This window comes from Squalius cephalus, assembly GCF_949319135.1.
Source record: "Squalius cephalus genome assembly, chromosome: 25".
Lineage (NCBI taxonomy): Eukaryota > Metazoa > Chordata > Actinopteri > Cypriniformes > Leuciscidae > Squalius > Squalius cephalus.
Window position 1 is genome coordinate 22,716,229 of NC_137146.1, and position 17,983 is coordinate 22,734,211.

At 41.0% G+C, this 17,983-nt stretch overlaps 1 protein-coding gene across 2 annotated transcripts in view; it reads left to right on the forward strand.

Annotated features, from left to right (window-relative positions):
• The window catches only part of dpp6a (dipeptidyl-peptidase 6a), a 352,775-nt gene that overhangs the window by 158,784 nt on the left and 176,008 nt on the right, over positions 1 to 17,983 (forward strand). The window contains exon 1 of one of the 2 annotated variants that reach the window (XM_079863853.1): positions 7,877 to 8,321. The exons of the other annotated variant lie outside the window; for it this stretch is intronic. Within the exon in view, the coding sequence (XP_079719979.1) occupies positions 8,265 to 8,321 (57 nt within the window). The 5' untranslated portion in view covers positions 7,877 to 8,264. Of the gene's footprint in view, positions 1 to 7,876; positions 8,322 to 17,983 lie in introns of those variants that run through there. 2 annotated transcript variants of the gene reach the window in all.

The window sequence follows — 17,983 nt, forward strand, 5'->3', positions numbered from 1 at the left end:
GATTTCCATAGTTTTTGAGCAAATGAAGAGAAAGCCCTATCACCCATAGATCTTAGACGAGTTGGCGGGAGAGTTAAAAGACCAGCTTCAGAGGAGCAGAGATCATGCGTTGGGATGTAGGGGATTACGAGTTCTGACAAATATTGAGGAGCCAGACCATATAAGGTACCACCTTATAGGTAAGCATGATCATTTTAAAATCAACACGAAACCTGACAGGGAGCAAGTGTAAGGATTCCAAAATAGGAGGGATGTGAGGCCGGGGGATTCTGGCGGCAGAATTTTTAACAAACTGTAATTTGCTTAGAGTAGCTTTTGAAACCCCGGCCAGTAGAGTAATTAACTTTTCAGTCACTGGAAATGACAACATAGGATATAGTCTGGCAATGTTTCTAAGATGAAAAAAACAAACAAAATGTTTTGATAGTATTCTGGACATGAGGATCAAACGTCAAATTAGCATCAAATATCCCACCCAATTTTTTTTAATTTTTGTTTGAAATTGTAAAATGGAGCCATCCACAAATTCAAAATCAAATTCGCTCTGATCACTGTTGTGCGCTTCACTATGAAACACGCTGTGCATATACTTAGTTTAATATATTTAGGTTACACGATCGCACTGAGCCAAATCGTGATGTAGGTTAATTGTGCAGTCCTTGATTAACCTGAAACACAAACAAGCACACAACAAACACTCACTTCACACAAACAAATCTCATCCATGCTACTGTGGTAAATGTATACATCGCACAGACACAATTTTTCGTAGCATGTACGACACATAAGTTGACATTTTAATGTGACATTAAAAGCCTCGAGCAATGTAGCTTGTTACTGTAAAAACCTACATTGATATGAAAGCAGTTGAGCCACTCTCAAAGCTTCTTGGAAGTGGTTTAAGGTGTCACCGTCGGCGTGGGTGCTGGATGTGAAGGACATAGGATACTGTTAAATCCCTTGACATAAATCACAGTGGAAGAAATAATAAAAATAAATTGAGACACAGTGGCACAGTATAGATTATCTTCAAGAATCAGAAAACAGGTGCAAAATAACTACAGATTAAGTTCATGCATAGGAGGAGCTAGTGATGTAGTACTCGAGTCCGGTCTCGGACTCGAGTCCGGTCTCGAGACCGATTTCTGCTTTCTCGGACTCGACTCGGACTCGACCCTTCAAAGACTCGGTCTTGACTCGGACTCGACCCTTCAAAGACTCGGTCTTGACTCGGACTCGGCATAGGCGGTCTCGTCCCATCACTAGTCCACTAGAATACATACCACTAGAAAATTTTAATTGACTGTTCGCAAAGACCCGCCCCCCTTAGTTACTGTCGCTATGTCCGACAAGCTACACCGTTCTCACGCCACACCATGTTCTCACGCAGTGAAAAATACATCGCGGAGCAGAGAGGAGACTGACAACACGCTGACAGACAGGACAGACCAGGTTACTTTTCGGTTACTTTTGATATTAAACATATTAAACAAAGTCTCGTCTTTCAAACTTGGTCATTTTTTAAAAGAAATTTAAACAATAAATACCGTTTTGTGGCTCTTAAATGTGTAGTGACAGATCACTGTAGAGCATCAGTTAAAGCTGCTCGTGAACCGATCATCTCTTCCTTCTAGTTAATTTATAGCCTCAAATAAACATGAACAAACATAAGAAGTAATGTTGTTTTAACCACGGAAAGGTGTCAGTACACTCCGTGTTTCAAGTTCAAATCCTCCCATGTTAACCAACGGACTCGGTCTCGACTCGGACTCGACCCTTCAAAGACTCGGACTTGACTCGGACTCGACTGAATTTGAAAACCAACGGACTCGGTCTCGACTCGGACTCGACCCTTCAAAGACTCGGTCTTGACTCGGACTCGGCATAGGCGGTCTCGTCCCCATCACTAGGAGGAGCATGTGAAAGGTTGGGGAAGGCTTAAGACTTTCGCCTGCTCACACCACAAGTCTTCGCTGACTGAATTTTCATTTAATTTCATGAAAATTTGTATTCAAATATTTTTTTTATACCTTTATTTTCATTAAAATGGATTATTTCTGCTATTGTAAACTCATTTTGGTGCCAGCATGGGCTGCACTAGGGATGGGCTAAGGGGGCTTAACCCTTCTGTAATGTCTGGGGTCAAATTGGCCCCAAAGCAACTTTGACATCTCTGAAAAATATGCTAATTATATTTATTAGAAAAATTCAAAAGCATGCACATCTTGTGTTACAGAGATTTCAAAATGCCTGTACACACACCCAATCGGTGATGTCTGGGGGCATTTGACCCCACACAAAAATATTGCTGAAACTACACATAACAGAAGGGCTAAGCCCCATGTTTTAGTACAGCCCCGAATGTTTTGTTACCTTGTCTTTCTCAGAGCTGAACAATTAATCAGAAAAATAATAGTGAATACGATTACAGCTGCCGAGATTACCTAATCATGAAAAGTGCACATTACAGAATTATGTTGTTTCCCCCCCTTTGCATCAAAGGTATTTACAACATGCTTTTGCAGTGTTGAGCATTGTAGCCAATCACAGACATGTCTGTTGAACGCAACGGGGCAATCGGAGGCGTTTAAATGAGTCTCTGCCCTGAAGATCTGTTTTGCGCGAGCTCACAGAGTTCTACACTTTTGCGATCCTGTCATTAACGGCAATAAACTGTAGATGAAAATAAGAGATTCACTGCAGTGTATTTGATATTCTTGATACTGCTCTGTTGCACTTTATTATGCACTGCTCTGTTTGTTGTAAGGATGATTAAAAGTTATTTTAGATGGAAAAGCTGCCCATAACTGCTGGTCCAGGATCAGTTTTCTCTGTATGTGTTTTATATTGTTATAATAATAGCATATTGGTAAAACCGGTTTGGCAAACGATCCCGTGCATACCTGTGTCCACTCTGGAGAGCCAGTTTAAAAGTTGCAGATGTCCTGATCTGGCCAATGTGCACATGACGATGGACAGGATTCGTCCCATATTCGATTTAAATTAAGTTATTTAACTGTGCTCTCAGAGTTTATTTATAAAGAACCTTCTAGTCATCTCCCACCACAGGTGTAATCCACGTTTTTGCGAGCTGGATCACTCACTCTTTAGTGTAGATACAACTTACTGTATATTTATGCCACATTGGCATGGCTATCACTTGAATATACAGCTACAAGTTATCACACTAAAAAAGCGTCACTCAAGAATGATCACGTCTGCCTGCCTGATTGGCTAAAAGTGCATGCACACTCGAGTTTTGTTTATCAACCAATTAGTTTATACTATCTAGGGCCAGATTTACTAACAACTTGCGCCAGTGCAAAACCTCTTTTGGTGTTAAAGGAACACGCCAACATTTTGGGATTTTAGCTTATTCACCTTATCCCCCGGTTAGATAAGTCCACACATACCCTTTTTATCTCCGTGCGTGCCGTAACTCTGTCTGATGCACTCACCGCTAGCCTAGCTTAGCACAAAGACTGGAGATAAAAGGCTCCAGCTAGCATACTGCTCCCAATAAGTGACAAAATAAAGCCAACATTTTCCTATTTACATGTTGTGATTTGTATAGTCACAGCGTGTACAAATAACAAGGTCACAATCACTCCGCACAAGTAGCAGTGCTTCGCCTTCTGAGAATATAGTTCCCAGTATGTATACGGTTAGAAGATGGTCTCATGTGACCTTGTTATTTGTACACACTGTGACTACAAATCACAACATGTAAATAGGAAAATGTTGGTGTTATTTTGTCGCTTATTGGGAGCAGTATGCTAGCTGGAGCCGTTTACCTTACTTAGTGAAACGTTGCCATACCACAATGAAAAATTGTCAAAAAAGACAATTTTTTTTTTTTTTTTAAATATGATTTTCTTTTCTATTTAATTGCACATTTAGAGATTGATATATACATTTGACTAACTCATAATCACTCTCATCACATGGAAGAGCTAAATCTGCACTCTTCCTATTGTCCTTTTGTCACGATCCACACGTAGAAAATAGACAGAAGATCCAAGTGCAATATGTATATTTTAATAAGGGAAATCCGTTACTCAAATCCAGTCCAGGCAGAGGTCAAAACCAGGGTGGCAATCAAACATAAATGAGAACAAAAACAACAGGCAATAACAGGACTCAGGAGTGGCGTGATACATAACAAGGACTCCGTGACACATACTAAAACAGACAGGGTTATATACACAGGGAAATGACAATGCTAATGGGGAATTGGCTGAGTGCAATGATTAGTGACAAGGGACAGCTGAGTGCAATGAAGAGACAAGGATCGTGGGGAATGTAGTTCAAAATGTGACAGACACCATGGGGAAGGAGGACATCTAGTGGACACCTGGAGAACACAACCTGACACCGTGACATAACCCCCCCTCTACGGAGCGGCTACCAGACGCTACAAGACAACAAAGACCACAACACAAAACAAGAGTCCAGGCGGGAGGTGGACTGGTGGAGGATCAGGGGGAGGGATGGGGGGCCAGGTCCATGTAGGGAAACGGGGACAGGGAGAGACAGTTCATCTGGCGGCCAGGGCGGAGACGACAGTCCATCTGGCGGCCAGGGCAGAGACGACAGTCCATCGGGCTGGCAGGGCGGAGACGACCCCTCGGGCGGCCACGGCGGAGACGACCTCTCGGGCGGCCACGGCGGAGACCTTCCCTCGGGCGGCCAGGGCGGAGACGACCCCTCGGGCGGCCAGGGCGGAGACGACCCCTCGGGCGGCCAGGGCGGAGACGACAGTCCATCTGGCGGCCAGGGCAGAGACGACAGTCCATCGGGCTGGCAGGGCGGAGACGACCCCTCGGGCGGCCACGGCGGAGACGACCTCTCGGGCGGCCACGGCGGAGACCTTCCCTCGGGCGGCCAGGGCGGAGACGACCCCTCGGGCGGCCAGGGCGGAGACGACCCCTCGGGCGGCCATGGCACAGGAACAGACACCGGCTCAGGACCTGGAACAGTCACCACCGGCTCAGGACCTGGAACAGACACCACCGGCTCAGGACCTGGAACAGACACCACCGGCTCAGGAACTGGAACAGACACCACCGGCTCAGGAACTGGAACAGACCCCACCGGCTGGAACAGACCCCACCGGCTCAGGAACAGGGACAGACCCCACCGGCTCAGGGACAGACCCCACCGGCTCAGGAACAGACACCACCGGCTCGGCGGTGACCATCTTGTCCGAAGACACAGGTTCGGCGGCGGCCATCCTGTCCGAAGACACAGGCTCGGCAGACGTGACGTGAACAGGTTCAGCGGCGGCCATCTTGTCCAAAGACACAGGCTCGGCAGGCGTGACGTGAACAGGCTCGGCGGCGGCCATCTTGTCCGAAGACACAGGCTCGGCAGACGTGACGTGAACAGTCTCTGTAGCGGCCATCTTGTGCGAAGACACAGGTTCGGCGGCGGCCATCTTGTCCGAAGACACAGGCTCAGCAGACGTGACGTGAACAGGCTCGGCGGCGGCCATCCTGTCCGAAGACACAGGCTCTGCAGACATGCCGTGAACAATCTTGGTACTTTCTAAGATTTTAAATAGCGTATCAAAATAATCCAACAGACTTTCAGCCGCTATAGCAACAGCGGGCTGCTCGGGCACGACCTCCGGGACGACAGCATGCTGCACGAGAACGGCCTCTGGGATGACAGCGGGCTGCACGGGCACGGCCTCCGGTTCTATGGGGAGGCTGGAGGTCTTCCTCCTCCTCCTCCGGACCACCGGACTCGAGACCACCGAACCCGGAACCACCGGAACAGGGACCACCGGAACTGGGACCACCGGAACTGGGACCACCGGAACAGGGACCACCGGAACAGTCACGGAGGAAGTCTTCCTTCTCCTCCTCTGTTTCTGATGGCAATGTGCCGGTTCTGAGCTGGGTGGAATCAGCGGCGGATGGGGCTCTGGGCTGGACCTCACCAACCCAGAGTCGAAGGGGGGCCATGGTGGAGAGTGGTGTTGAACTCCCTCTCGCCCATCCACTCCTCTGCGACCTCCCCGGGTCCCACGAAAAATGACTAAGCGGGTTCCCTTAAAACAATCTCTCCTCTCCCGCTCGGTGGCTGGGAAAGAGAAGTTAGAGTACATACCGCTGGATCTTGTGCGGGACGGAGTCCTTCTGTCACGATCCACACATAGAAAATAGACAGAAGATCCAAGTGCAATATGTATATTTTAATAAGGGAAATCCGTTACTCAAATCCAGTCCAGGCAGAGATCAAAACCAGGGTGGCAATCAAACATAAATGAGAACAAAAACAACAGGCAATAACAGGACTCAGGAGTGGCGTGATACATAACAAGGACTCCGTGACACATACTAAAACAGACAGGGTTATATACACAGGGAAATGACAATGCTAATGGGGAATTGGCTGAGTGCAATGATTAGTGACAAGGGACAGCTGAGTGCAATGAAGAGACAAGGATCGTGGGGAATGTAGTTCAAAATGTGACAGACACCGTGGGGAAGGAGGACATCTAGTGGACACCTGGAGAACACAACCTGACACCGTGACACCTTTCCATTATATATTGCTGTATTCATTTTCTGAAAAGAAGAAATCAATTTGTTATTTTATTTACATAAATACAACTATCCTACAATAAACACTTCAAATTAATAAATAACTGCAATCATATTGTTGATGCTTCATCTATAAAAAAAATCCCAATGGGGAAATACATCACTGCAATTCTACTGTGGTACAGCGTTGCCATAATGGAAACATTGATATTTTCTCAATTTACAGTAAAACTATGTTAGACACAGTTGATTTGTGAATAAAAATATCTCATTAACTTATCAAAGATGCTGCAAAAAAATCCCCCTTGAGAAGAGATGTTTAGAAATGAGGTTAATAGAGCATTTTCTGGAGCACATCAACAGGTGTCATCCTTGTGAGGGTGACAGTGGGAAAGAGGTTTGGAGGGACATTCAAATAGTGTGTGACTTAAAAACAAAATAGCATGTGACTTAAAAACAGCAAATATCATGTGACTTAAAATTGGCTACCTTAAGGTATGCCCTTTTAATTCCCATAGTGCAATAAATTGTATTTTTTTTTCTGAATAACAAGGAAATGAGTAGAAATTAATTGTTGCCATGGCAATGCTGTACCATAAAGGGTTATTTAACACCCCCAAAAAGCATGTCTTAAACCATAAGCTAATTTGCGCTGCTCTTGGTAGATTGCGTTGGTCTTTATGGAAATGATCTGGCTGTGCCTGTGTTCTTTAATTTGCATGTCATCAGTAGATATAACTTTATACTCTGCCGCTTTTATGGGATTGCGATCTCACGCTAATTTGCCCTGTAAAGTAAATCTGGCCCTTGAAAGCACCAAACTGACACCAGACCAGCCCAAATTTTGTCCACGCTCCCAAACCAATTTTTACCCACAATCAAATTCAAAACCGCCCAGTCTAGCAACAAAGCATAAAAGGTTTCTATTTACATGTTTTTGCAGCATAGCCAATCACAGCCATTTCTGTTGATGGCCTGTCAGAGATGTTGAACTTAGCCTACTGATCTAAACTCAGGAGTTTGTGTGCGAGTTTACTTGCAAATCCTACCATTATAACAAAGTTTAGGCATTATAATCAAGAGATTCATTGCGCAGTCACCTTCATTTCTTTTAAATACACTTTGTGAGATCGCGATTTACTAAAAGTGACAGCTTTATAGTGCTTATGAAGGAAGCGCTCTTTGCACACTTTCTGCCGTGCCAAATCACGCATATGTGTCTGTCTGTAACATTGTAACTGTCAAATACGAACAAGAACTTAAACTGTCATAATGTACAAAACACACGTAGCCTACGCACACACTTGCCAGTTGCCACCTTTTTCGTTTGCTCGCTTCAGAAGGTGAAAAGGCGCCAGCCGCGCGCGCGTGTGCGCCTCGTGCACAGAGGCGGGGGTGAAAAGGCGGCAAGCGCGTGAAGGGAGATGATAAAAGCTCGTGTGCTCGCAGTCGACCGGTGTCGGTAACCAAGCTTTGATCGGCGGTCTCCGTGTCCTCTTTTCCTCTTCTTCTCTCTCTCTCTTTCGCAGTGTAATTTAGCAACCGTGGCACACCAATCCTCAGAAGAACGACTCTAAAGATCAAATCTCGCGTCTCACTGGGATTTTGCTGCATTTCTACAGTTTCCCCTTCAGCATCTTCTCTCCTCTGTGTAACCGCCAGCAGTATCGTCACAAACTGAATGTCTCTTGCTGTCTGTGGTAATTTGTTATCATGACCACAGCAAAGGAGTCCAATGTATCGACCAAAGCAGCTCAACAGCAAGATCAGGTACTGAAGTGATTTCCTTTTTTTTTTTTTTTTTTTTTCTTTACTGGACAGAGAGATACTATTAATTTTAAGAGGTAAATTGCTTTAGTTAAACGTGAGGTGATTTGGAAAACTAACAGAAAGTAACGTTAGCAGTTCAATCTCTCGAATTGTTTTAAATGTTTTATGAACACTCAGAGACATTGACGACTTTTATTTTTTTTTATTTTTTTTTATTTTTTTGACCATTTGGTCTTTAAGGAGAACGTAGTTTTCTTTACCAGTGATGATGACTGCGCTACCGGTTTAAAGTTAGCATCAGTCAGTTGGAAATTCATATTATGTTAGTGAGTCTATTCTTACACATTGCATGTAGTTGGGAAATAATAGATGGTATTTGCATGAAAGCCAAAGATTGTTAAAGTAGAAATGTTATCCTGACATTACCAAGTTAACTGATAAAGGCAGTCAGCCTAGTCATTCAATTACCTTTAAAAAATATTATTGTTTTGATTCATTTTTTTTATTGCCAGAATTATTATTATTTTCATTAGTAGCCTATAACGTTTTATGCTGTGTATCTCATTGACTGCCTTCTGTCAAAACAGAACTTTTTATCATAGTAATAAAAATAATAATGACCAAATAATATGATGATCATAGAGGACATATAACACATATGTTCTTGAAATTCTAATGAACTCTCCTTTCTATGGGTAAAATGCTTAAATCACATTACTTCTCTCTCTTTTCAAAATATTGGCTTGACTAACCCAACAGTGAATGTCTGTGCTTGATTTCAAGAGAGTAAGAGTGGAAGCAGGTACAGAAACAGCCACAGGCAATACTGACTGGAACAAAGTGCAGTGCAGGAAAAGCAGTGTGAAAGGTGGGAGTCCCGCTAGAGACGGCAGAGAGGGGGCAGGTGAACATGTCAAGGGCATGCAAACTTTGACAATAGGAACAGTAGATCTGTTCTTCCACTGTTTTCCAAAGGCAATAATGATTTCCATCTACCGTACATGCATACTATGTATAAATACATTTAATAGTACGTACATCTGTACATAGATTCTGTAATAAGGGACTTTCCTACCATTTGAGCAATTAAGCTTGAAGTATACCCCTCATATTTTATGAGTCTGCAGTCAGATATTATTTCATTGGAAAACCGATGGAATGCAGCTTGAACGACTTTTAAGTTGACATAGTGTCTTAAAACCCATGCCACTAAATGCTGATAATCAATTAGTCATGATAAAACAGCAGAAATGTTGTGTACATAGACCAGCAATTAGAAAATAGTGCAGGCTGAATACAAGAACCTGTCCTGTTTGCCATATTGGAAAGATTGACTAACTCGATTTTAAAATTGTTAACTGTAATCGACTTGCGTTCAATGAGTCAAAAGTAAAACAAACATTGAATTGACTTCTACAGCTTTAAAAACAAAAATAAAAAACTGTTTAGTTTCACTTGTCTTCCACAATATTGTAAGTCTTCCATTTCTTCATCTTCATTTGGAGGCCTTTCTTAGCAAATATTGATATGTGACTAATTTGATTAGCTGACATTTAATTAATTCAGAATACAGAATTCATTGACTGCCATAAGAAGAAGTATTCTGAAGATAAAGAGAGAAAGCTAATGTAGCCTTGTGTTTTTTTAATGGTGGAGTGATGCAGCAGCAAAATCTTTAACCATTCATCAATGATGCCTTTGAGCAATCTCACAGAGACCTCAACATGCTGACACAGTCATATATTTTTTCTTGAACTGTTTCCTGTGTATGTGTAAAACAAGATTTCAGCGTCAATCAATTTGTCTGTCCACAGTGAATGCAAAAAATGTGCTGTCACAAAACAGAGCCAATCAGAGGCACGTTTCCCACACAACAACGTAACCCGCTGCTTAACCATCATAGTACGATGTGTCGTTGGAGAAATTGTCTAGCTAGTCACGACTGTTTTCTGAAAGCGTAGTAACGTGAGCAAAGCATGTTGGTTCAACAATATAGAACTCTCGTTAATGATTCAAGGAATGATTCATTTGATTCAAATGCTCTTACCTCATACTCTGGGGTTCTCCCGTGTACTAGAGCACATTCACACATGCACACTTTTCAAAAACTATGATTTCTGGCAACACAAATTGTTGAACTATGTTGCACAGGAGGATGACCCCTGACCCGATTGTGCCGAATGACCATTCATCTCCTTAAATCATAACCCTGCAAACTCACCATCACTCACAAGACAAATGCCAGCTGCCAGTGGTCGGTGGTGCAAATGGAAGGACGAAATAAGATTACAGTAGTGCGTCACTTTGTGGTGACAGGCAGATTTTTCTAAATCTCAGCAAAATGTCTAATGAGTTTAGATGAGCATACAGTCGAGTGGTGTCCAGAAGTGATGGGTTTAAGTTAGTGAAGGAGACACCTCTGCTTCATATTACAGTAACTGCACAAACAAATGTTGGCCTAGGAGCAGATAATGCCTAACAGTGCTTTTGGGAAACACACCCTTTATTGTGCTCTTATGCAATACACTGTAACATAAAATAGAGAACAGAACATTCACGATTTAGGTACTGCTTCACCAGAAGGCATACTTTTTATGGTTTTAATTGGAGCAATTTGTCATATAATGTCTGTTTCTAAAATGTAACGTTCAGTCTATTCTTGTTCATGGTGGATTTTTATGCAGATGAGGAGCATTACATTGGTCCAATGAATTTTCATGTGGACCAGGCTACCTGAGGCATCGCAGCAATATAGAAATCAAGTCCCTGCAAAATGTGCTGCTTGTGATGTTGTGGCTAGTTTGGCAAAACCATGAACAAGCATGAAAGACATAGGCTACCTTTCGTCACTTTAACTACCGCAATGCAGGATCAGAAAATTACTAACTAGCGGCAGGCCACACCTCAAAACTACACTTTATTATTATCATGATTATTTAAAGAATAGTACACAGACCTAGAGCATATACATATGAACATACATACACATAAACACATGAATTCACACACCCACATGCTTGTCTGTGACCAAAGATAGATCCAATTATCCAGTGATGTGTGGCAAATGGCACTATAGGCCAAGAGAAGGTACGCACCCCTGCAGAGCAAAGCCTATAGTCACACACATACAAACACATATACACACTGGTGCACTGATCCGACGGCTCACATGCACACAAACAGCAGAACAAGCCCCTGACCCGCTTGGGCTGTGTGTGAGTGACCATTTATTTCCTTAAATTCATAAATCCTCAAAATCACCATCACTCATAAGACAAATGCCAGCTGCCAGTGGGCGGTGGTGCAAACGGTAGGACGAAATAAGATTATTATAGTGCGTCACTTTGAGGTGACAGGCAGATTTTTCTAAATCTCAGAAAAATTTCTTTTTATGAGTTTTTATGAGCATACAGCCGAGTGGTGCTGGTGTCCAGAAGTGATGGGTTTAAGCCAGTCTCTGTTTTATATCAATTGCAAAAACAAATGTGGGTGTACAAACCATTTTTTGCAGTGTTCCATGCAGTGTGTAGAAATTCACAGTAGTCTTGTATTCAGATGTTAACGATTAAGCGACGATCGATTAATTGTCGATAATACATTTATCAATAAAACTTATCGATCGTCGATTAAGCAGGTTCATGCGCGTGCGTGCTGCTCAACCGAGAAACATGTAAAGCGAGCGTGCCGGAATTATGTTTGGAACCATTTTACACCTTCATCATGACTGTGCATTCGCAGCCTTTTGTTTTGTGCAAATGTAAGTTGTACTATTGTGTTTATTTTGTGTAGGCCTATCTATATTTGATTTATCTCATGTATGATGCATTTGGTTAAGAATTAATTCTGTAGCGTGTGGTGATCATCTTCAGCTTCAGCGCTCGCAGCTCAAAAGGCAATGCACGACTAATAATGACTATGATTGGGACTGTCATATTACATAACATTATAAAGAGAACAATATTGTAATAAAACACAACACCACAGTATGGTTATTTCTGTTACAAATAGTCAGAAGATCACAGAAAAACTAGGATAAAAGTTTACACTTAAGATATAAACACTGATGTCTATGGTAGCGATTCAAATAGAGCAAATCACCTTTTGAAAGTAACTTGGCGCTTCAATAAACGACTGTATCATTACAACGTTACACCAGTAGGTGGCGACAAGTGACTGTTAAAAAATGTAATTGTCAATGAATCGTTCAAGTTTTTTTTTTTTTTTTTTTTCATAACAGTGTGAACAGAACAAACTACATGGAATCTGATCTTTTCAATTCTGATTTGAGCCACTTCCTAAATCAGATACAGGTGCAATGTTTTGCAATTCGACTTCAGTCTGAACAGTCATATCGGTCAAGTCACTCTAATGATTTTACATACCAGTAGTTCTTTGGTCACTCAGTGAATATGGAAGACGTCAGCGATATTTGTCAGTGTAGAGTCGGTGAGCTGCTATACTCGTAAGTATTATTGTGACAGCTCTATACAAGCAAAACTTGAGGGAAAACTGTACGAGAATAACTTTGCTCTCTTTTTCCTCATCCTCGTCTGCATCCTCATCGCCTGGGCACAAACTTGCTGGCTTTCATGGCACATCACCTTATAAATGAATGTGTACTTGCTGACTTGACCATGACCATCTTTGTTATTGTTCTTTTGCGCATGCAGGTCAGTTCAGGATTGTGACCTGTTTACACCCGAATCTGATTTTGCCCACATAAAAACAAAATGTGAACATCCAAACAGAATTGAGCACTAAGTTTTGCAGTGTGAATGTATAGCCTAACAGAAAGCTGCTTTGTTTGAAAGTGACTTCTGTGTGTGCTTCCTACATCGCTACCCTGTTTACAATAGACATATTTGCCTACAAAATTTTGATAATGTTACCGCACTATAACATATGTGATGCAGCACGATTATATAGAATTTAGTTATATAGAATGAAAGATTTATAAAATGTAGCAGGACAATAATGCAAGTAACTTTAATACTTAATTAGGTTGTAGGCAATTCAGATATTCCGATTCACTGGCCACTGATCGGAATCAGCTAATAGCTTGAATGTTCTCAATCTGTGGTCTCTAAACTTGACCGATCACATATACCAATTGCATCTTGAAGACACAAGGCTTCTATATCACTTTCACGTCATCACCGCCGATGTGATTTTTAAACGGCATTAACAGCAGCAGCTGTTCAGTCTCGCACATGCTCTCCCTGTGAGTGTGTTCTGGTCATTAACCACAAATAAAAGAGGAACAAATGGTACCAACATCCAACCAAATGAAAAGGCAGGGAATGTAGATTTGAATAGCATAATTACATATACAATATTTAGTCCCATTTTATATTAGGTGTATTTAACAATATTTAGGCCCACTTTATATTAGGTGTCTTTAACTGCTATGCTATGATATTTATATTAATCATTTGATACATTGCACTTATTGTGTACATACAAGGGCTGTCAGGCAATACATTTTGTTTATCTAATTAATTACATGCCGATTAATTGATATAATTAATCGCACATCAAATTTGGCTGAGTTTGATTGTGCTCTCGTTACTCATGTGATATTGCTCAACTCTATCATGATATAAATATAAGAAAAAAAACTCATACAGCGGTATTTATTACTGCATTCTAATGGCTACATTACACAGTGAGTTGTTGCGCTGAATCATGTTCATCACCAATCAACTATATGAAATGTAAGATGAACCTCGTAGGTCTGGTATTTTCCCATAACTGATTAATTAAATGAACGTGCTCGACAGCCCTAGTTTTTACATTATACTTATATTTAAAAAATACCTGCATTTAGTTGCATATGTAATTAATTTTTGCAATTATATCTATAATTACACTGTTGACCCTTTCCTTACACCTTAACCCACCCTTAAACCTACCCATACCATCAAACCTCTTCCTAACCTTATCCATATCCCACCTCAATAGTAGCACAAGTGTTCTGCAAAACAACTTGGACACAATAAGTACATTGTACTTATTTTTGATGTAAGTACATAGTAGTTAAAGACGCCTAGTAATTTAAATATATAAACCCAATATTTCTATATTACAATAGATCAAATAAAACAAATAATGAAATTACAAATATATTAACATGACAAATAATAATTACTTTAAACAATGAATAAATTCACTAGACTGGATAATAAAGTTTATTTACACTGAATAATATAATATTTGACATTAGGCTCTGTATGCTATTTCCTCATAGACCTAAAGTACAGGCCATATTCTGAAATGGAAAATTCCATTGCTTTATATGCCATCTCAATTGTACTGGCTGCTAAAATGTCAGATTGTTTTGAACGTGTGTTTAAATTATGACAATCAACAGGCTGTTTAGTTATACAGGAGCTGTTGGTTCATTTAGATGGCATTTATTTCAAAATGCCAGCTTCCCTCAAGGGCGTAATTGGATAATTGGATTGCATAAACCAAGAGAGTACAACATTGCATGACAGACCTCTGCTTAGTTTTGCAGATATTTTTCAGTCCTATATTGTACTAAGGTCTTCTTGGGGTGTGAATGTGAGTCTAGAATATCTTCATGCATGTTATTTTTTTCTACTTTGGCCTTCCTTGCTGTAAACTGGGGTAGATGGTGTAAAAGAACATGTATGGATGACTCAGGGTTTCTTGCAAGCTCTGTTGCTGTCAGGCTGTTCTGTAATGAACAGAAGGAGCAGACAGTGGGACGTGTGTTTGGCAGGGTGCGTGTGCCCTCTCTCCTGGGGCAGCTCCTACCCTTCAGAGCGAGGCTTAGCATTAGAGCCCATATGTTGACTCAAGACGGATCCAGTGTCCTCAGAGAGCTGATATATTTACACAAACTTTCTTTATCCGTCACTCAAAGATGTTTAGGCCTATATAGTCTTTCTCTCATATATGCATATGGCTTTAATACAAGCTTGACAGCATCTGTGACATTGTCTATTACCAGTTTGTTCAAAAACTAGCAAAAACAATATGGTACTTACTGTAATGCAATTACTTTGGAACTGTTTTTATTTTAGTATGATTTATATACTATTATAGACTGACGTCGTCATACTCAGATTCTAGTCAGAATGTGAGTCTGATACTGCTCCATTGAGCTTTGATTATGGGGCATGTTTCAACCGAATCAGGAAGGAAAATGCCTCTGCACTCAATTGGATAGACCTACAACCAATCAGAGCAACGGAGTAAGTTTTCATTCATGTTTCCGATCGACAAATGCCTTGATCGCGGTTCTCTGTTCCTCTTTTAAAATTAATGCACTGTCGATATCTTCTATAACAGATGCGATGGCGGAATCTACACATAATGTTTCATAAACAAAGTTCGGCAGGAGCACGTTCACATAATCAATCCAATCAACTTGTCATCAAACACCATGTCTACCCTATCAGCATGAGAGGAAGCATATTATTCACTCTGTCAACTCACCTAACATTCCTTGACAGTTTCCAGCATCCCTCCACTCACTCTCGGCTTGTTCTTCCACAGCCTGGAATACGGGGGGAGTACTTTGGGTTCGGGCCGAATACCGACCCCAGAGCCTCCTCGGACAGCACGTCAAATATGCATTTATTCTATCTGACTAATTTGTAAGTGTGAACTCGTGAAATCTCAATTCTCCAGCGGCAGTCATCTTTGTTGTTAACGAATTCAACCCAAGCGCTCGTTGGTGACGTAGATGATTACGTTGCTCATCTGTCCATCATCGTATAAAGCCCGCCCTGACAATTTGATTGGTCCGAACAATTTTTGTTCGGGCATAATAGCTCCTCAACAGATCGAGTCCAGACCGAACTTCCTGACCTAAAAATGTTGTGGGCGGGGCTAAGTTCGGCTGGCATCCAGGCTAATACTATTATAGTATTTTTTATATATATATATGTTTTCAGATTTCATTTTAATTTTATTTTAAGTTTTAGTAAGTTTTACCTTTTTAAAATATTTATATTTAGCTTTAATTTTAGTATTAGTAGTTTTAGTTTTAATAATTGTAGTACTTCAGCTTCGACTTATGTATTTCATTTAATTGCCAAATGGTCAAACCTAGTTAATGGTCAAACCTAGTTATCGGTATTGGTAAAATCCACTATCGGTCGACCTCTAGTGCTAACTTAAACACTTAATATGTTTGTGATCGGCTACATTGCTCAACGCTGGAAAAACATGTTTTAAATAGAAACCTTTGATACTCTCCAGAGCGTAAATACAGATATACGTTTGCCAAATCTGTTGTACCAATAATGCTATTATTACTGAGAAAACTGATCCTAGATCAGCAGTAATGGGCAGTTTTTCCTTCTAAAAGCAATCTGAAACGGCAGCAGGCAGTGATTTGAGTGAAAAATTCCATGCTAGTCTCAAGTCCGTTGCCAGGGGAAGGCTAAGCCTTCTTACACACGCTCCGCTCCGCCTATGTTATGCGTTCTGCGATCTCACAGATGATTTATTTTTCATTTTTCAATGTAGTATAAATTGAATTCAATCTGAGTTAATATGAAGTCATATAACTGCACACGCATACAAAAATGGTAAGTTTGTTTAATATAGTTTTAAATGAAGTGTGACATCACATTGCAGGCCACTTCATCAATAACGGAGAAGTGCTTTAGCAAGTAGCCTATACTAGCTGTACAATCCTGTGTTTAAACCCTTCTGATTTTCCTCTTAGATTTCTGCTTAAAGTGCTTTGTGTGTTTTTACAACTGAGGGATGTGTTGAAATTATTTCCTGTGGTAATCAACAGAATGTCACAGATGTCGTTTATTGATTATTAACTTATTGATGCCGAACCTTGACTATTCCTTTAAGATGATTGGATTTACTGTTCCTTTGTGCATGTGTAACACAAAGCTTCTTCAGATTCATTTTCCTGTACGTTCATGGCCTCAGCAAAACATCTCTGAAATGGCACAGATGGAGATAATTAAGGCTTTCAAGGGACATTTGGTGGAAATTATCAGGATTTTTTTTGTTTTTGTTTTTCTTTGCAGTGTCCACAGATCGACGATAAGAGAGAGGACTGTAAAGCACACACTCTTTTGAGGGCCTTTTGTCCCAGCCGCAGTTATGATCAAAAGAGCCTATGAATTCTACACCTTGATGAGACGATAGATTGGAATCTGGCCATCAGCGCAATGCATCATGGGCATTGCCCTCTACCCAACAGCAGTTACTTTTTTACCAGACAGGCAAAGCTGGTGGCAAAGCTTAGATGAGATAAAAACTGGATTCCTCTCTTTCTGTCTCTCTCTCATCCTCATCTTTGCTCATTTCATGTCTTTGTTGGCTGCCAAATCAGATGGCAGTGTTCTTACATTTCTAATAGTGTGTGGAGTGTAGTCTCAGATTTGTGGACAGAGGAGAGTGTTTTATTGGAAGGGTGAGCGTATTTCTGCTCACACCGTATTATGGGAACAGTTTTTTTTTTGAAGAATAGCTGAAGAAAGAACATATTTGATACTTTTTTTGGACATCTTATGATGATTTTATTAGTGACTTTAACAAACCTTTTACATGATGTAATGCTGAACAGGTGTTTGTTCATAAACAATTGAATATACTAATTGGATAAAAAAAACTGATTCATATTTTCATTAGGGATTGGTTGACTCAGGCAGTGGTGGTGG